The 22,475-nt window shown below is 45.1% G+C and overlaps 1 protein-coding gene across 1 annotated transcript in view; it reads left to right on the forward strand.

Moving 5' to 3' along the window:
* Window positions 1–22,475, forward strand: part of RECQL4 (RecQ like helicase 4) — a 324,140-nt gene that overhangs the window by 200,848 nt on the left and 100,817 nt on the right. Inside the window, exons 17-19 of the mRNA XM_088463386.1 lie at window positions 1,778–2,055; window positions 18,479–18,610; window positions 21,663–21,822. Coding sequence (XP_088319512.1) covers window positions 1,778–2,055; window positions 18,479–18,610; window positions 21,663–21,822 — 570 coding nt within the window. The remainder of the gene's footprint in view (window positions 1–1,777; window positions 2,056–18,478; window positions 18,611–21,662; window positions 21,823–22,475) is intronic.

Raw genomic sequence — 22,475 nt, forward strand, 5'->3', positions numbered from 1 at the left:
TCACCCAGCAGGTACACAGGTGTAATCATTACTCACTGACATATTTTAAAAGATCTACAGGTAGAGCTACTTTTTTCACTTGCGATTCTATGAGGAGACCTGGAAAACATGCACTGTTTGGGGTTCTGAGGACCGAGTTTGAGAACCTGTGCCATACAGTATAAATAACAATAATAAAGTTAGTATTAGTCAGTGAAGTAGGGAGGTTCTCTCTTTCCTCTAAATGATTAAGAATTCCTCCAAATCACTATCCCAGAATTTGGGGATTAAAGTTGCGACAGTACTGTGTCCCATAATGTTGTAAGGTATATTACGCAGCATCTAGTAAGGTTCGTATTAAGCAGCTCATAGTAGGGTTAGTATTAAGCAGTGTCTAGTAAGGTTAGTATTAGGCAGCACCTAGTAAGGTTAGTATTAGGCAGTATCTGGTAAGGTTAGTATTAGGCAGCACCTAGTAAGGTTAGTACAGTGATAGTAAGAGTTAGTATTAGGCAGCACCTACCAAGGATAGTACAATGATAGTAAGAGTTAGTATTAGGCAGCACCTAGTAAGGTTAGTACAGTGATAGTAAGAGTTAGTATTAGGCAGCACCTAGTAAGGTTAGTACAGTGATAGTAAGAGGTAGTATTAGGCAGCACCTAGTAAGGATAGTACAGTGATAGTAAGTGTTAGTATTATGCAGTATCTGGTAAGGTTAGTATTAGGCAGCACCTAGTAAGGTTAGTACAGTGATAGTAAGAGTTAGTATTAGGCAGCACCTACCAAGGATAGTACAATGATAGTAAGGTTAGTATTAGGCAGCACCTAATAAGGTTAGTTTGAACCACCACCTAGTAAGGTTAGTACAGTGATAGTAAGTGTTAGTATTATGCAGTATCTGGTAAGGTTAGTACAGTGATAGTAAGAGTTAGTGTTAGGCAGTATCTGGTAAGGTTAGTATTAGGCAGCACCTAGTAAGGTTAGTACAGTGATAGTAAGAGTTAGTATTAGGCAGTATCTGGTAAGGTTAGTATTAGGCAGCACCTAGTAAGGTTAGTACAGTGATAGTAAGTGGTAGTATTAGGCAGCACCTAGTAAGGATAGTACAGTGATAGTAAGTGTTAGTATTAGGCAGCACCTAGTAAGGATAGTACAGTGATAGTAAGAGTTAGTATTAGGCAGCACCTAGTAAGGTTAGTACAGTGATAGTAAGAGTTAGTATTAGGCAGTATCTGGTAAGGTTAGTATTAGGCAGCACCTAGTAAGGTTAGTACAGTGATAGTAAGTGTTAGTATTAGGCAGAACCTAGTAAGGTTAGTACAGTGATAGTAAGAGTTAGTATTAGGCAGCACCTACCAAGGATAGTACAATGATAGTAAGAGTTAGTATTAGGCAGCACTTAGTAAGGTTAGTACAGTGATAGTAAGTGTTAGTATTAGGCAGAACCTAGTAAGGTTAGTACAGTGATAGTAAGAGTTAGTATTAGGCAGCACCTACCAAGGATAGTACAGTGATAGTAAGAGTTAGTATTAGGCAGCACCTAGTAAGGTTAGTACAGTGATAGTAAGAGTTAGTATTAGGCAGCACCTACCAAGGATAGTACAATGATAGTAAGAGTTAGTATTAGGCAGCACCTAGTAAGGTTAGTACAATGATAGTAAGAGTTAGTATTAGGCAGCACCTAGTAAGGTTAGTACAGTGATAGTAAGAGTTTGTACCCTATTATTTCCTGATGCCTAATATTGAAGAGAGAGAACCCTAATAGACCATATTAGTGAAGAAGTGTTATCTCTACAGCCAAGAAAAAAATCCGCCGCCCGCTGAAGTGGATGGTGGACTCGTACCATGCTGGATTATCAGCTGCAGAGCGACGGCGAGTACAGAATAACTTCATGAGCGGCCAGCTGCGCATAGTGGTGGCCACTGTGGCATTTGGCATGGGACTGGACAAGTCTGATGTGAGAGGTATCATTCACTATAATATGCCCAAGAACTTTGAGAGCTACGTCCAAGAGATTGGGAGAGCGGGGCGAGATGGCAAGGATGCCCACTGTCACCTATTCCTGGCACCTGATGTAAGCATTGTACATAGAAAGTCACCACCTGCTTCCGTTATGGATGGTTGTAGCCGCTGTAAGGTGTCTTGTAATGTAGTTCAGTCTTTTAATAGTCTACATTATATCTGAGATCATTTACATACAACCACTGACTTTTCCTCTAATGTCCATAACCAGCAACTCCCTATTATTTGTGTCTCCGCTAAGCCCACCACCCGCTGCTTTTCTCCCCCTGTCTCTCTGATACCCCCCTCTTACCTCTCCAACTGGCTCTCACCTCCCCGGAGAGACATAGATGACAATGAGAGATTAGGAAAGGAGGAGGCTTTGTCCTATCCCCCCCCCCCACGTCCCTCTCCGTTCTTTCTTTCTCCCAAGTCTCTCTTCCTCTCCTCCCTGTGTCTGTTTTACTTTCACATCTCTCGCTTATTTCTTTCACTTTCCTCTTTTTGTAACCTCTCTCCACATTACATGGGAAGCAAATACATATTATATGGCTATAATTAACATATCCCTTCTTTATATTTGGTAACAAAACTGTATATTAAACTGGCCACACACTGCGATATCCCAGCTGACATTCTATGCAATAAAGATGGGCTCATTATAAGGTGTATATATATAATAATGTCATCTTCTGGTCACTAACAAGCCGGATCACATCCAACGTAGAAATGAGTGTGTATCTGACCTTTCCAGGTGAGAAATAGGATTGTCCTGAGCCTGTGGTCATCATTCAGTGCCGGTCACTATGCCGACACTGACTCTTCTACTATATTACTGTTATGTTACAGTCTCAATGCTTAAATGAGTTGTATACTTTTTATTATTATTTATTAGCAAGTGCCAATCATATTATGCCGCGCTGTACAATACGTAATCATTCTGCCCACACACTATCTATGGAACCAATAGATGGTTTTTCCATTGATACTTGCAGCCTTAACTAAAATCTGTAATCGGCCTCTACTGGTATCGCTTCCTCATTTATTCCAGCAGACAGAGATTACCAGCTCTCCGTTACTTAACCGTCTAATCTCTCATCTCCCATGGACCTCCATGCTTCCTGAGAGACGCCATTTCTTCTGCACACAACCTATTAGATCGCTTTCAAGCCGGCTTTCGTGAGTAAAGTGGCCAATGATTTTATCACTGCTAAAGTCCAATAGTTACATCTGTTTCTCCTGGCGCTCTTGTCTGCATCTGACATAGCTGACCACTCTCTTCTTCTACATCAAAACAGACACTATCCTATCCTGATTTGTATCCTACTTATCATCCTCTAGTGGTCACTTCTCTGGATACATCTTCTCTATCAGTTGGTGACTACAAGTATCAGGTCTAAGTCCTTTTCTCTATCAATATCACTTTTCTTGGAAAAATAATCAGCCCCTTTAGATTGCCAGTGTCATGTCTATGTAGATGATGCCCATGTTTATCTTTCCTCTCTGAATCTCTCACCATCTGTGTTAGACCACATTTGTCAGAGCAGCTGGGTCTTGTGTTCCCAGGAGAGACTTCTGCCCTGTGTTAGTAGAGGTGCTGGAAGCTGGGTGGTCTAATTTAAGTCTTCCTCATGTAATTCATGGAGCAATCAGACCGGCTAGAGGGCTTGACTAATAACCAAAACAGCGGCGCGGATTCTAACACGCCGGAAGTCTTCACCAGGGACTCCCGTAAGGAAGTTTGGACTTGGCGGCAACAACATGCAGGTCACGGCCCCCTGACTGGGTTCACATAACCTGCTCAGGAAGACTCTAAGAGAACAGTGAGTTTTTGGTAGGAACTGATGTAACTGGAATGTCGTCTGGCTCCGATGTATCAGCTGAGAGCAGTGTTGCGGGAATATCGTCTGGGACTGAAGTTGTAAGAGTATTTGCTAGGATCGATGTTGCAGAAATATTGTATGGGACTGATGCTGTAAGGTATGCAGGGACGGCAGCAGAACCGCTGTACCTGGAGCCACTTAATGCAGGGATGTCCGACATTGTACTGGCATCTTCCAGAGCTCAGAGCCCCCCCTGCCTCCCTGCTATTGGTGGACACATTCATGTGACCAGGAACTTCCCTTCTATTGGCTTTTGTGCGGTCAGCAAGATGGCAGCGACCATGAGCAAGGCAATGACAGAGCAGGGCAGTATGGAAGCCCCAGAGGATGCGCAAGCTGAATGCATGCGGCGATAGCCACCGGACAGGTAAGCTTGCCACAGTTCTGCTCCGACAGTACCCACCACCCCCTTGAGGGTGGACCCCGAACACACACTTGGTTTCTTCGGATATTTAGCATGAAAAGTTTTCACCAGTTGAGCATGTACATCTGAGGAATTGACCCAGGTTCTCTCCTCAGGACTCTATCCTTTCAATATCAATAATGTACTGTAAATGTCCATAACAATGACGTGAGTCCAAAATCTTCTCTACTTTGAAATCTATACCTCAACTAGTCTAAACACATGGCGTCTTTGGAGGAGACGGTTGAAATCTGTTCAAAACAAGAGGTCAGAGCTAGGAGGTGTGAAAGGAATTTGGTATCTGCAAGGAAGGAGGCAACTTCAACTTGAACACCACAGGGTTAATGACCTGAATAACTGGGAATTAACCGATTAACTATGGTGCAATTTCATAGAGGGCACCATGAGACTCAAATTCCGTGTTGTCAGTCAGACTCTGTCTCCAGATTTCAGACTTGGAAGGGCAGGGTGTCTGCTGTCAGCAAACTTTTTATATCCAATAAAAGTTTTCTTCAGTTCCTGATGAACTTCCTTCCATATCTCTGAAAACATACTGGTATTCCAGTCGCACAGGATATGTGTGTCTCCAAAATATGGAAACGATAATTAACCCCTTTTAGTAAATGATGTTATCAAGGGGGTGCTACCATAGACATATAATTGAAATTACAACAGGAAAGAGAAAATGAAAATGTCATGAGAAGGTGCACAAAGTAAATAAATTAAAATATAACTTTTATTAAATAAGTAGTAAAATACTATTTAACTTATTTTCACTTTTTGTATGATCTGAGGATAATAGTATTTTACTACTTATTTAATAAAAGTTATATTTTAATTTATTTACTTTGTGCACCTTCTCATGACATTTTCATTTTCTCTTTCCTGTTGTAATATCTCTGAAAACTGCTGCAACTTGGAAGTGGCAGCCGGAACATCAAGGGAAGGTAGTGCCTGAAAGTCTTTAACCCGTGGCTGCTGACCATAGACAATGAAGAAGGGAGTTGAGTCAGTGGCAGTATGATATTGGTAATTGTGAGCGAATTTGGCCCAGGGAAGCAATTCAGACCAGTCATCCTGTGTGGAAGTGATATACAGCCTCAAAAAGGTTTCTAAATCCCGATTGACCCTCTCAGTCTGACCATTGGTTTGAGAATGGTAAGCTGAAGAAAACTTCAATTTAACCTGTAACGCTGTACACAAATTTCTTAAAAATTTTACCATAAACTGAGGGCCCCAATCAGAAATTATTTATGTTGGTAGACCATGAGATCGAAAGATTTTAAGGGAGGAACAGTTGCACAAGCTTAGGAGCTGAAGGTAGACCAGTCAGGGGAATAAAGTGGGCCATCTTAGAAAACCAATCCACCATCACCCAAATAGTATTGTAACCTCTGGAGGGAGGTAAATCTATTATAAAGTCCATCGACAAATGTGTCCAGTGACGAGTAGGAATGGACAAAGGTCGAAGAAGTCCAGTTGGAGCCTGGCGATAAACCTTATGTTGGGCACACTTGGCGCAAGAAGCAATACATTCATGAATATCTGTCTTCATATTTGGCCACCAGTACGATCTCTGTAAAATAAAATGTAAGACTCCCAGTATGGCCAGTGAAATGGTAAGCATGCACCCAAGTTAATAACTTCTTGCGTAATTCTGGAGCTATGAAAATCTTCCCCTAAGGTGGAACAGAATTCATTAGTTTATCTGCAAAAGCCATCGGATTGATAATAGGATGATTTTCCTGAGAAACAGACTCCTCCTTTGATAACATTGATCTAGAGAGAGCATCCGCTGTATGATTTTGTGGGCCCAGACAAAATGTGATCCTAAAGTTAAACCTTGAGAAAAATAAAGCCCATCGAGCTTGACGCAGGTTGAGGAACTAAGCAGATCCTAAATACTGAAAATTTTTGTGTTCAGTTAAGATGGTTATGGGAAACTTTGCTCCTTCCAGAAGGTATCTCCATTCCTCCACGGCTTGTTTGATAATTCTTGGTCTTTGATGGAATAATTCTTCTCGGCTGGGGAGAATCTCTGAGAAAAGAACCCACAAGGATGTCCCATCTACAGAAAGCTGGATAAAACCGCTCCCACAGCTAAAGCATCCACCAAGATGAAAGTTTTTACATTGGGCTGCTGTAATACTGGTGCGGAAGTAAAGGCTTCTTTGAGTAGTTGGAATGCGGTTAAAGCCTCTTCAGGCTACTGCTCCGGATTAGCCCCCTTCCTGGTTAGGGCAATAATAGGTGCTACCAGGGTATAAATCCCCCTGATGCACAGTATTTCCTATAGTAATTAGCAAAACCTACAAACCTTTGGATGGTTATCAGTGAGGTCGGTAAAGGCTAATTCAGGATTGAACGTCATTTCGGAGATCCTTACCCGAAATTATATACCCAATGAAAGAAATAGTGTGTACTTCAATAGTCATCACAAATACCCGATTTTGAGGACTTCGTTTTCCAAAATGAGGGTCCCCACCCCCTCACAGTGATTAATAGACTGCCTGGGACTTTTCACCCGCAGAATTGAGATTAATTGATGGGGGCGCAGACGGGAGATCCCCCTTTCACATCTCTCACCGGCGCATCATATAGCCTCACTATTGCATGCACAGAGGAGCCGTACAGCAGTGGCATAAACCCGCCCACTGACCTCACAGCCAATCAATGGCAAAGCTTCTGATGGAATGTATCGAGCTCTCTGCTTGGCACGCCCCATGTCAGAAGCTACATTGTCTTGAGCCACAGACAGTCGGGCTGAGCGATCTCCTTCCTGCTCCTCACGTCTCTCTTGCTCTTCCCCTTATGGCATTATAAGTAGGCAGCAGCCAGTTACAGAACATTATATACATCAGTGCTGACAGATCGTAGCTCCCAGGACTTCCTTATACTGATGATAATTGTGATGCACAGCGATAGAATGACCATGAAGTACTAGTAGCAGGTCCTAGGCACATCACTGGAAGCTCTGGCTGCTGTTGTCATTGACACCAGGGTTATGGCTATGAGGCTGCATGCCAGGTGCCCAAACTGATCTGCAGCTGTAAGCTTGGGACATAACTAAAAGGAGTATGCCTGGCAGTAACGGGGAAGCCCTGTATTTATGCACTGGCTGTTGGCATATACAATAGTTATGTATGGACACTGCTGCTGCCATTCTCATGTATTGGTACTGGCTACAAGCATAAAGGGAGAGCTGCTATAGTCCTGTATGGGCATTGGTTGTTATAGGCTGAACCTAGCCACAGAGATAGTAACCCCTATGAGATAGGTAAGTAGAGGAGGGAAGGTGAAGGGGGTTGTAAAACCCGCCTGCTCCAGGTGCCATGGCTTCACGCTACTATTCTGACTATAGTGACAAGATTCGGATCCCTGACCCGGCATGAAGACTGCCCCTGCACTCAGCGTACTGCAGTGTGCAGGAGGCTTCAATGTTCTCTGGTTGTCTGCACTGACGGATTCCAATAAGTCATTGCGGGTCATGGTTTGGTGCCGCGGGATTAGCGGGTAGCTGTCTGGTGTTGTGGCGAATGGGGGGGCTGAGGGTAACTTCCTGCGGCTGCTGCTAACAGTGAAGAGTGGTGGGTGGACGGGCAGGCGGCCAGAAGGGGATAATACCGTTTGGTAAACAATAGTAGTGGTGGGGGGATGGGCTGGCTGCTACGAATACTTTAAAGTTGCTTTCTACCTTTACCCCCTCCCTACCCCCAGCACTGCCTAACCCTAACCACCTCCTTGCCACACCACTGCCCCAGCTATCATCTACTTTTGCCCCTTTACTACCCCAGCAAGTAAAGGGAGAGGATAACTATTCTTAACTGTAATATCATTCAGACCTCGATAATCTATGCAGGGTCGGAGTTCTCCATCGTTTTTCTTCACGAAGAAGAACACTGCTCCTGCTGGTGAGGAAGACTGCCATATGAAAACCCTTCTGAAAATTTTCTTTGATGTATTCAGTAATAACTTGCATCTCTGAAAAGGGACATAGGATATATTCGCCCCTTGGGAGATTTCCCTGGAATGATATGTATAGGGCAGTTCCATTCTCGATGGGGTGGTAACATTAGCCGTCTGTTAACTTTACCGTTAGTCTCATGCAGAGGCACAACACGAGGAAGGCAGGTTTGAAGACAAGTAGTTCCCCAAGCAGAGATCTGTGAAGTAGGCCAATCGATACTGGGATTATGAAGTAACCACAGAAGACCGAGAACCACATCATAAGAAGCTTTGGGTAACACAAAGAACTTGATTCGCTCCAGATGCAGAGCTCCAATATTCATGTGAACTGTAACAATGGAATGGGTGATGATTCCATCAGAAATTCTGCTCCCGTCGACTGCTGTTAGCACAATAGATCTAGGAAGAACCTCAACAGGAATGCCCATCTTCTGTAAAGTAGGTTCGGCTAGGAAGTTGCCTGCCACGCTGGAATCAATCAAGGCAACAATACTAAGGATCGCTGAGCGTATTCCAAGATTACAGTTTTTGGAGGATATTTCATGAGAACCCCTAAACTGACTCCTCCTGTGCTGGTTAGGTTCGGTAGTTTCCCGACCGGAGAGGACAGGAGTTCAAGAAGTGATTCGGAGAGGCACAGTAGTTTCTCCCGTTGGCACCTCTGACACTCTTCCGGAGTTCGCCGGAAACGATTAACCTGCATAAGCTCTTCACCGGAAGGGCACTGAGACCACCGGGGCACTGGACAGACCTGAAGTGATCAACCTTTGACTTCTCAGCTGTATGTCTACAATGCGCAGATCTATTTTAGTGCACAGCTAGATAAAATCATCTAACTTGTCCAGTAGATCACGAGAAGCCAACTCGTCTTTATTATCTGAAAGACCAGAAAGCCACCTTCGAGATGTCCTCATTCCCACGCAACTCTGATGCGAGGGAGTGGAATTGCACAAGACATTGACTGACTGTTTGAGAACCTTAATGCAGTTGAAGAATGTCAGTAGATGTGGAGGTAAGTTTGCCAGGCCCATTAAAAATCCACAGGAAGTTCCTCAAAAAATCATTATAGTTGGAAAGAAGGGGGTAATTTCGCTCTCACAGAGGTGACACCCAATCCAAGGCTGGACCACTCTACAGGGAAACAATATACGCCGCTCTTGCAGTTGGGAAATTATGCTGCAGTAATTCAACGTAGATCTCGCACAGATTGAGAGAGCCTCAACAGTTCTTGGGGTTACCATCGAATTTACTGGGTGTTGGCAAGAGTAGTCTGGAGAGAGCAGCAGGTTAAGACTCAGGGGCCACAATTTGTAAAAAGACCCCTTGAACTCAAACAGCAGGAGTCAATGAGGTGTGAAGTTTGTCCAGACATGTGGAATATTCCTGAAAAAGTTGCATCATCTGTCTTTGGACATGTCACAGCGTGCCGGATCACGGCGTCTACTTACCGGGTTAGGCAGCGCTGGTGTGTGCTGCGGGGCGGCAGGCAAGGTCCGGCCGACTCTTCAGCTATGCAGCCGCTCGAGGCATGCTGTGCACGGTCCCAATGGCTTGTTCCCCCTGCTTTCGGTTGGTAGCTGCAGCTCCCATAGGCAGCTCAAAGTTTTAAAGAGCCATTACTGACGTCACACGGCGCAGAGTTAAAGTCTCCTCCTATATAAAGAGGTTCCTGGGGACACTCTGCTGCGAGAGTATAGGCTCCTAAACCATACTCCAGCGTTCCCAGTGATTACTGCCTGCTCGTTCGTGACTGATTCCGTCTTTTCCCTGGTACTGCACTTTTTATTCCGGTTTTGACCTTGGCTATCCTCTGTGACCTGTTTTCGTCTGCTGCTTGGTACCATCTTGTCCGTTTGGTTCTGACCCGGCTTGTCTACTACATGATATGCTTGTATTGTATTCTGCTCGATTCAAAGAACACCAGCATCTGTAGAAGGGAACCAAGTCTAAAGGCTGCGACCTGCGTTTCGGAATCAACTAAATCCAAATCTCCTTGCGGGGGTCCCTGGTGAATACCACCAGCATGTTAGACTCTGCGCCTCAGTGCTGGGTCTCATCAATCCCTAAGTACGGGTTAGCATCGACTATCCATCCGTGAGTTGTGACAGAATACACTGGCCAAACATGGATACGACTGGTAATTGTTCACCTCGAGATCTGCTGGAGAATCTCCTAGCCAGTCGAGAAGCAAGAACAAGACCAGGCTCGGATTAGGACAGCCAATCCCGGGATCAGGATAGGCGGGATTCTGGGATTTTGGCCTAAAATTGCCAGGATTTGAATCACAGGATTGGAGCTTTCAATCCCGGAATTTCAGGATTAGTAATTGCTGAACACTTGTAGCAGATGGCTCAGACACTGCCTAGCTGCCCCGGCTGTGCGCAGTGTGATGTGATGTCAGAGGTAACGCTGCGCAGCCTGACGCCAGACGTGCTCACACACACATGCACCACGCTGAAGCAGAGGACTGTCTATTGCTTGGTGGGGCTGCCACGTGTATCATTACAGCCACAGTGGGAGCCAGCCCAGGAGAGGAGGAATCGGACCACACAAGAGGAGGCCGGTACATTCATGACATGCGTTGGCTGTGCATTGCTGACGTCGGCTGGTTATGCCTAGTGGCAGGTATTTGTAGTGTGCATCTGAAGAAGCAACTTAGCATTAGCAGAGGAACAGCTGTTGATGCAGTGGGAACTGGTATTTCTTATACAGGTGTTATATAGTTCTGTATGTTTCATTGTCTGTTTTCTATAAATGATATATGATTTCTATTCAACACATGGAACCACCCTTATTTCTACATAGAAATAGCAACAAGCAGTAGAATCTACTTTTCAGTAATTAAACTCTGAATTACAGCTCTAGCTGTCAGCATTATTACCCAGATACATTACTGATGTAATCTATATTATTACCGAAAGTGGATATAAGGGAAATGGGGGCGAGAGAGAGAGAGAGATGAGGACTGAGGCACAGGGGGGGGGATAAGGACTGAGGGATGGGTGGAGAATGGCGTGCAGCCACTTAGTCCTGCTGCTATCTGCCAGTGCCACCATCAACTCAATCCCGGGATTGAAAACACGGGCTGGGATTGGCCGCCCTAGCTTGGATTATGCAGCGCCTACAGACGCTTATGAAATGAGTCGGTGTAGCTCAACAACCTCCGGTACAACTAGAATCATCTCCTGTGGTTGCTGTTAGAGCTGCAGGTGCTTCCGCTCCATTCCGAATCCCTCGAAGTATGATGGGGACCCCAAAAGCTGACGAGGATTTCTGAATCAGTGCTCAATTCAGTTCGAGGCCCAGGTGCCAAATTTCCTTCCAAGAGGACAAAGGTGACTTACGTCATTTCACTGTTATCTGGACAGACATTGGCATGGGCTTCTCCGGTATGGGAACGGAGCGTCCCACTGGTCAATATCTGTGCTGATTTCCTAGCAGCCTTTCAGAAGGTCTTCGATGAGCCTGGGCGAGTATCCTCTGCAGGGTTGGCTGTTTTGCAGTTGAAGCAAGGCAACCAAACTGCACAGAGAGAGTACACGAGAGAGGGAACAGTCTCGGCATTTCAGCTTTACGCTCACTTCGTGTTTGATGGCTCCGGTTGAGTCTCCAGAAGAGTCCATGTAAAGTACAGACTAATACATGCATTTACTTATGTACACACACACTAACACATGCATTCACATATATACACACTAACACATGCATTCACTTATGTACACACTAACACATGCATTCACATATATACACACTAATACATGCATTTACTTATGTACACACACACTAACACATGCATTCACTTATGTACACACTAACACATGCATTCACATATATACACACTAATACATGCATTTACTTATGTACACACACACTAACACATGCATTCACATATATACACACTAACACATGCATTCACATATATACACACTAATACATGCATTTACTTATGTACACACACACTAACACATGCATTCACATATATACACACTAACACATGCATTCACATATATACACACTAATACATGCATTCACATATGTACACACTAATACATGCATTTACTTATGTACACACACACTAACACATGCATTCACATATATACACACTAACACATGCATTCACATATATACACACTAATACATGCATTCACATATGTACACACTAATACATGCATTCACATATGTACACACTAATACATGCATTTACTTATGTACACACACACACTAACACATGCATTCACATATGTACACACTAATACATGCATTTACTTATATACACACACACTAATACATGCATTCACATATATACACACACACTAATACATGCATTCACATATATACACACACACTAATACATGCATTCACATATATACACACACTAATACATGCATTCACATATATACACACACTAACACATGCATTCACATATATACACACACTAACACATGCATTCACATATATACACACTAACACATGCATTCACATATATACACACTAATACATGCATTCACATATGTACACACTAATACATGCATTCACATATGTACACACTAATACATGCATTTACTTATGTACACACACACTAACACATGCATTCACATATATACACACTAACACATGCATTCACATATATACACACTAATACATGCATTCACATATGTACACACTAATACATGCATTCACATATGTACACACTAATACATGCATTTACTTATGTACACACACACACTAACACATGCATTCACATATGTACACACTAATACATGCATTTACTTATATACACACACACTAATACATGCATTCACATATATACACACACACTAATACATGCATTCACATATATACACACACACTAATACATGCATTCACATATATACACACACTAATACATGCATTCACATATATACACACACTAACACATGCATTCACATATATACACACACTAACACATGCATTCACATATATACACACTAACACATGCATTCACATATATACACACTAATACATGCATTCACATATGTACACACTAATACATGCATTCACATATATACACACTAATACATGCATTTACATATGTACATACACTAATACATGCATTCACATATATACACACTAACACATGCATTCACATATATACACACTAACACATGCATTCACATATATACACACTAACACATGCATTCACATATATACACACTAACACATGCATTCACATATATACACACTAACACATGCATTCACATATACACACACTAATACATGCATTCACATATATACACACTAATACATGCATTCACATATACACACACTAACACATGCATTCACATATATACACACTAACACATGCATTCACATATATACACACTAACACATGCATTCACATATATACACACTAACACATGCATTCACATATATACACACTAACACATGCATTCACATATATACACACTAACACATGCATTCACATATATACACACTAACACATGCATTCACATATATACACACTAACACATGCATTCACATATGTACACACTAATACATGCATTTACTTATGTACACACACACACTAACACATGCATTCACATATGTACACACTAATACATGCATTTACTTATATACACACACACTAATACATGCATTCACATATATACACACACACTAATACATGCATTCACATATATACACACACACTAATACATGCATTCACATATATACACACACTAATACATGCATTCACATATATACACACACTAACACATGCATTCACATATATACACACACTAACACATGCATTCACATATATACACACTAACACATGCATTCACATATATACACACTAATACATGCATTCACATATGTACATACACTAATACATGCATTCACATATATACACACTAATACATGCATTTACATATATACACACTAACACATGCATTCACATATATACACACTAACACATGCATTCACATATATACACACTAACACATGCATTCACATATATACACACTAACACATGCATTCACATATATACACACTAACACATGCATTCACAAATACACACACTAACACATGCATTCACATATACACACACTAACACATGCATTCACATATATACACACTAATACATGCATTCACATATATACACACTAATACATGCATTCACATATATACACACACTAACACATACAGACATATATACACCCTAACATACACATTCATACACACTGTTACATACATACTAACATACACATACGTGCACACTAACACATACAGGCACATACACATGCTAAAACACATACATACTTATTACTTACACTGCTGATGCAGGTCGCTAATGGGGGCGGGCACTTCGCATCATTAGGCTTTGCTCCTCCACAATGATGCAGTGTATGGGGGCGGAGCTTGCCATATTGTTCCGCCCCCATTGCGTTCGGAGACTGAACTGAAGAGGGAAATAAGGGACTCTGGAGCACATTCAGAGCCGCTCGCTAGATGCGTTCGCTCGCACCCGGCGTATGCAAATCAAGTGCACGCCCAGCAAGGCAGGCGATCACATGGCAAGGCATTAGCACGCCCCCTATGTCTTGGCGTGCGATCACTGTGTGTATGCAGACGCCCACCAGCCATTCTTAAGACGCCCACATGCGCACGTCATCTCCTGGAAGAGCATGAAACCATTGGTACATCGAGCACCATCGGATGCGATCGCAGCGCATGAAGTTGACTATACCCTGCCGCAAGCACTGCGATCACTTCAGTGTGAAATTAAACCAGGTGACACGTACAATGACGCTGCCTGTTAATTATGCACGCCTCTGTAATGGCGTTAAACCGGTCAGACACGCCTGCGTTCACACCTCCACTCCCACCTTTCTAGCGGTCTGCCCCTGTCACCTTCTCCTGTCACTCACTCTGCTGGGCAGTCTATGCGTAGCGAGCGAATGCTTCCCGATCTCTCGCAGTGGTTCGCGCATGCGCACAAAGCAACAATCGGCCAGCTACGAGCGAACGCAACCTAGCGAGCGGGTCTGATTCAGCTTCTCTATCCCCAGGCTGCCTGTATCCACCACTAGAGGTAAGGATTCCTCCAAGTCTGAGTCTTCCCCCAATAAGGAGCAATCGGTATCTGATTCGTCCCCAGACTGACCGCTAGCAGTGTTATCTAACTCTTGGAGGAGGACGGCCTCGTTTGGTCTCCCAGCCCCTCTAAACTTGAAGAGACCTCCACTAAACCCTCAACTCAGCCGGGTTACCCCAGAGCCCAAGCTGGGAACCAGAACCAGAATCTTCCCCCTTACGGACCCCCTTTCCCGCTGGGAGGCCTCCAACTCATGCGATGGCTCAGACATGGCACCTGCTCAGGTGGCCACTCAGGATGGAGCATTAGCAGAGCCGTTAGCAACCACAGCAGGGGCTGAACACTCAGACTCACAAGAATCACACAGAGCCCTGTAAACTCCTTCTGAAACGTAGCTTCCTTACCTGCGATCTCTGCACACAGGGCCTGATTCAGCAAGGAACGCAAAGGAGAGAACGCACGCACTCGGCCAACGTTTCCACACTGCGCATACGTATGCATCGTAATGTGCGAACTAGCCATCGCAATGGGAACTGAGAATGCAGAGGCTACACCGTTCCCATCGCAGAATGATTGACAGGAAGTGCTGTTTGTGGGTAGTGATGGGGGTGGTTGGGCAAACGCAGGCGTGCCAGCGCAGTCTTCAGGAGACCATTAAATAAAAGTAAAAAAAAATGGATAAAGTAAAAAGCCTGGAGACCCAGCTCCCTCAGGCACTAATCTATAACCTTGGTAGGGTATAAAGGGGAATTTTAAAGTGCCAGGCTCCACTTATCATCCGCCTATACCTAAATTCTTGCACTCATGCTCTCCGTACCGGTGACAGTCTATACTGAATGCAGCGGATAGACTCCTTTTGCTTGTACTGCCTGCCTGTAACTTCCCGAATCTCCCAATTCTGCCCCTGCGCTCTGCACGAGATCGCTCTCTCATTACCTGCCTGTAACTTCCTGAATCTCCCATTTCCGCCCCAGCGCTCTGCACGAGATCGCTCTCATTACCTGCCTGTAACTTCCCGAATCTCCCAATTCCGCCCCTGCGCTCTGCACGAGATCGCTCTCTCATTACCTGCCTGTAACTTCCTGAATCTCCCAATTCCGCCCCTGCGCTCTGCACGAGATCGCTCTCATTACCTGCCTGTAACTTCCCGAATCTCCCAATTCCGCCCCTGCACTCTGCACGAGATCGCTCTCTCATTACCTGCCTGTAGCTTCCCGAATCTCCCAATTCCGCCCCTGCGCTCTGCACGAGATCGCTCTCATTACCTGCCTGTAACTTCCCGAATCTCCCAATTCCGCCCCTGCGTTCTGCACGAGATCGCTCTCTCATTACCTGCCTGTAGCTTCCTGAATCTCCCAATTCCGCCCCTGCGCTCTGCACGAGATCGCTCTCATTACCTGCCTGTAACTTCCCGAATCTCACAATTCCGCCCCTGCGCTCTGCACGAGATCGCTCTCTCATTACCTGCCTGTAACTTCCCGAATCTCCCAATTCCGCCCCTGCGCTCTGCACGAGATCGCTCTCTCATTACCTGCCTGTAACTTCCCGAATCTCCCAATTCCGCCCCAGCGCTCCGCACAAGATCGCTCTCATTACCTGCCTGTAACTTCCCGAATCTCCCAATTCTGCCCCTGCGCTCTGCACGAGATCGCTCTCTCATTACCTGCCTGTAACTTCCTGAATCTCCCATTTCCGCCCCAGCGCTCTGCACGAGATCGCTCTCATTACCTGCCTGTAACTTCCTGAATCTCCCAATTCCGCCCCTGCGCTCTGCACGAGATCGCTCTCTCATTACCTGCCTGTAACTTCCTGAATCTCCCAATTCCGCCCCTGCGCTCTGCTCGAGATCGCTCTCTCATTACCTGCCTGTAACTTCCTGAATCTCCCAATTCCGCCCCAGCGCTCCGCACAAGATCGCTCTCATTACCTGCCTGTAACTTCCCGAATCTCCCAATTCCGCCCCAGCGCTCTGCACGAGATCGCTCTCATTACCTGCCTGTAGCTTCCCGAATCTCCCAATTCCGCCCCTGCGCTCTGCACGAGATCGCTCTCATTACCTGCCTGTAACTTCCCGAATCTCCCAATTCCGCCCCTGCGTTCTGCACGAAATCGCTCTCTCATTACCTGCCTGTAGCTTCCTGAATCTCCCAATTCCGCCCCTGCGCTCTGCACGAGATCGCTCTCATTACCTGCCTGTAACTTCCCGAATCTCCCAATTCCGCCCCTGCACTCTGCACGAGATCGCTCTCTCATTACCTGCCTGTAGCTTCCCGAATCTCCCAATTCCGCCCCTGCGCTCTGCACGAGATCGCTCTCATTACCTGCCTGTAACTTCCCGAATCTCCCAATTCCGCCCCTGCGTTCTGCACGAGATCGCTCTCTCATTACCTGCCTGTAGCTTCCTGAATCTCCCAATTCCGCCCCTGCGCTCTGCACGAGATCGCTCTCATTACCTGCCTGTAACTTCCCGAATCTCCCAATTCCGCCCCTGCGCTCTGCACGAGATCGCTCTCTCATTACCTGCCTGTAACTTCCCGAATCTCCCAATTCCGCCCCTGCGCTCTGCACGAGATCGCTCTCTCATTACCTGCCTGTAACTTCCCGAATCTCCCAATTCCGCCCCAGCGCTCTGCACGAGATCGCTCTCTCATTACCTGCCTGTAACTTCCCGAATCTCCCAATTCCGCCCCAGCGCTCTGCACAAGATCGCTCTCATTACCTGCCTGTAACTTCCCGAATCTCCCAATTCCGCCCCTGCGCTCTGCACAAGATCGCTCTCATTACCTGCTGCCGGTTCTGGTTACTGGAGGTTTTCTGGGCTACACCTTGTGGATTCCCTTCTTTCCCTAGACTGCAAATCTTCCAGCGTTCCCTGCACTACTGAGCCCTTTTCCTGTGTCTGTCAGGTAATGTCCAGTCTTGTTTTATTTGTGCTTGTTCCCAAGCACTACGGAATATACTGGCTGTAATGTATATAAATGCTGAGAGATATACAGGCAGGGAATCGCCATAATGTTACTGTATTACATTCTCAGGACCTGAACGAGCTGCGTAGACATGTGTATGCTGATTCTGTGTATGTGTGTATATATATATATATATATATATATAATTACTGTGAGATATACAGGCAGGGAATCGCCATAATGTTGCTGTATTACATTCCCAGGACCTGAACGAGCTGCGTAGACATGTGTATGCTGATTCTATGGATTATTTCTCAGTGAAGAGACTTGTACAGAGAGTGCTCCCGAGGTGTAAGTGCCGAGACATACAGAGGAGACCGGAGGCTGTACACAGGGTAAGCATGGTCATATGATGAGGCCTCGGCTATACCCTAAATATCCTTTCATTATGTCACCAGGCACTAACATGTAGCACATCCAGACTAATCCAGCGGGAAAGAGGAGAGTAAAAGTCATTTTATTATCTTTATTGTATGTTAGTGTGACTTGTGTTCCCTAACATCGGGCGTGAGTCAGTGTTGTACGATATTACACAGCCGCTGCGCGATGGTGCGGATTACTGTGCAATAATATGCTAATGAGGCAGGAGGCATCATATGTAATAGATACCTCCTGCCAACTTATGTGATCCGCAGCTGTGTATGCAGCATCAGATCACTCTGCCTGACCATAAGTAGGCTGGCCGGTGTTTTCACCAGCTGTGCACGCAGCATCAGATCACGTTGCCTGATCATTGGTAGGCTGGCCGGTGTTTTCACCAGCTGTGTACTCAGCATCAGATCACGCTGCCTGACCATTGGTAGGATGGCCGGTGTTTTCAACAGCTGTGTACGCAGCATCAGATCACGCTGCCTGATCATTGGTACGCTGGCCGGTGTTTTCACCAGCTGTGCACGCAGCATCAGATCACGCTGCCTGATCATTGGTAGGCTGGCCGGTGTTTTCACCAGCTGTGTACGCAGCATCAGATCACGCTGCCTGACCATTGGTAGGCTGGCCGGTGTTTTCACCAGCTGTGCATGCAGCATCAGATCACGCTGCCTGATCATTGGTAGGCTGGCCGGTGTTTTCACCAGCTGTGTACGCAGCATCAGATCACTCTGCCTGACCATTGGTAGGATGGCCGGTGTTTTCACCAGCTGTGTATGCAGCATCAGATCACTCTGCCTGACCATTGGTAGGCTGGCCGGTGTTTTCACCAGCTGTGTACGCAGCATCAGATCACTCTGCCTGACCATAATTAGGCTGGCCGGTGTTTTCACCAGCTGTGTATGCAGCATCAGATCACTCTGCTGACCATAATTAGGCTGGCCGGTGTTTTCACCTGCTGTGTATGCAGCATCAGATCACGCTGCTGACCATAATTAGGCTGGCCGGTGTTTTCACCAGCTGTGTATGCAGCATCAGATCACGCTGCCTGACCATTGGTAGGATGGCCGGTGTTTTCACCAGCTGTGTACGCAGCATCAGATCACGCTGCCTGACCATAAGTAGGCTGGCCGGTGTTTTCACCAGCTGTGTATGCAGCATCAGATCACGCTGCCTGACCATTGGTAGGATGGCCGGTGTTTTCACCAGTTGTGTATGCAGCATCAGATCACGCTGCCTGACCATAAGTAGGATGGCCGGTGTTTTCACCAGCTGTGTATGCAGCATCAGATCACGCTGCCTGACCATTGGTAGGATGGCCGGTGTTTTCACCAGCTGTGTATGCAGCATCAGATCACGCTGCCTGACCATTGGTAGGATGGCCGGTGTTTTCACCAGCTGTGTATGCAGCATCAGATCACGCTGCCTGACCATTGGTAGGATGGCCGGTGTTTTCACCAGCTGTGTATGCAGCATCAGATCACGCTGCCTGACCATTGGTAGGATGGCCGGTGTTTTCACCAGCTGTGTATGCATCATCAGATCACGCTGCCTGACCATTGGTAGGATGGCCGGTGTTTTCACCAGCTGTGTATGCAGCATCAGATCACGCTGCCTGACCATTGGTAGGATGGCCGGTGTTTTCACCAGCTGTGTACGCAGCATCAGATCACGCTGCCTGACCATAAGTAGGCTGGCCGGTGTTTTCACCAGCTGTGTATGCAGCATCAGATCACGCTGCCTGACCATTGGTAGGATGGCCGGTGTTGTCACCAGCTGTGTACGCAGCATCAGATCACGCTGCCTGACCATTGGTAGGATGGCCGGTGTTTTCACCAGATGTGATTGGTATTGGATTAGGATTAGTTTTAGGACCAGCTGTGATTGGTATTGGATTAGTAGTATTGGATTAGGATTAGTATTAGGACCAGCTGTGATTGGTATTGGATTAGGATTAGTATTGGATTAGTATTAGGACCAGCTGTGATTGGTATTGGATTAGGATTATTATTGGATTAGGATTAGTATTGGATTAGTATTAGGACCAGCTGTGATTGGTATTGGATTAGGATTAGTATTGGATTAGGATTAGGACCAGCTGTGATTGGTATTGGATTAGTATTAGGACCAGCTGTGATTGGTATTGGATTAGTATTAGGACCAGCTGTGATTGGTATTGGATTAGGATTATTATTGGATTTGGATTAGTATTGGATTAGGATTAGTATTAGGACCAGCTGTGATTGGTATTGGATTAGGATTATTATTGGATTTGGATTAGTATTGGATTAGGATTAGTATTAGGACCAGCTGTGATTGGTATTGGATTAGGATTAGTATTGGAATAGGATTAGTATTAGGACCAGCTGTGATTGGTATTGGATTAGGATTATTATTGGATTTGGATTAGTATTGGAATAGGATTAGTATTAGGACCAGCTGTGATTGGTATTGGATTAGGATTAGTATTAGGACCAGCTGTGATTACTATTGGATTAGGATTAGTGGCTACAAGATCAGCGCTTTTAGTATTGGATTAGGATTATTATTAGGTTAATATTGGATCAGTATTAGTATTGTGTTAGTATTGGATTGGGATTAGTGGCTACAAGATGAGCGCTTGGATTATTATTGGGTAAACATTGGATTAGTATTGGATTAGGATTAGTATTGGATTAGGATTAGTGGCTACAAGATGAGCGCTTGGATTAGTATTGGATTAGGATTATTATTGGGTAAACATTGGATTAGTATTGGATTAGGATTATTATTGGGTAAACATTGGATTAGTATTGGATTAGGATTAGTGGCTACTGATCAGCGCTTTTTACTCTTATTTCCATTTTTTATTCCTTCCACTGTTCAGCGCTGAGATTATTTTCTGATAGAACATGAGCTGGTGCCAATCAGTCATCTACGAATGTGTCTCACTAGGTCCCCTTTTATCTACGTATTGCGCCTTGCTGACTTCGTTCCACATGTCCTCATTGTTGCCCTCATTGTCGCCCTCTGGTGCAGGGATGTGAAGTGGACGACTGTGAAATGATAGAGTTCTTGGAGCAGTGTACAGATGACGAGGGGAGATGTAAGAAGACATCCATGGAGCGGATCTGCCATAGACATGAACGAGTTCTGCCCATAGAGGAGACTGTACAGGCGCTGGATGTCCGAGAGGAAGGTCAGTGGGGAGCAGATAAAGGTTACGAGTGTAATACACAGACACTTGTCCTAGTGAGAGGAAGGTCAGTGGGGAGCAGATAAAGGTTACGAGTGTAATACACAGACACTTCTACTAGTGAGAGGAAGGTCAGTGGGGAGCAGATAAAGGTTACGAGTGTAATACACAGACACTTGTCCTAGTGAGAGGAAGGTCAGTGGGGAGCAGATAAAGGTTACGAGTGTAATACACAGACACTTGTCCTAGTGAGAGGAAGGTCAGTGGGGAGCAGATAAAGGTTACGAGTGTAATACACAGACACTTCTACTAGTGAGAGGAAGGTAAGTGGGGAGCAGATAAAGGTTACGAGTGTAATACACAGACACTTGTCCTAGTGAGAGGAAGGTCAGTGGGGAGCAGATAAAGGTTACGAGTGTAATACACAGACACTTGTCCTAGTGAGAGGAAGGTCAGTGGGGAGCAGATAAAGGTTACGTGTGTAATACACAGACACTTCTACTAGTGAGAGGAAGGTCAGTGGGGAGCAGATAAAGGTTACGAGTGTAATACACAGACACTTGTCCTAGTGAGAGGAAGGTCAGTGGGGAGCAGATAAAGGTTACGAGTGTAATACACAGACACTTGTCCTAGTGAGAGGAAGGTCAGTGGGGAGC

Source organism: Taudactylus pleione, unplaced genomic scaffold, assembly GCF_031769625.1.
Source record: "Taudactylus pleione unplaced genomic scaffold, aTauple2 ptg001351l, whole genome shotgun sequence".
NCBI lineage: Eukaryota > Metazoa > Chordata > Amphibia > Anura > Myobatrachidae > Taudactylus > Taudactylus pleione.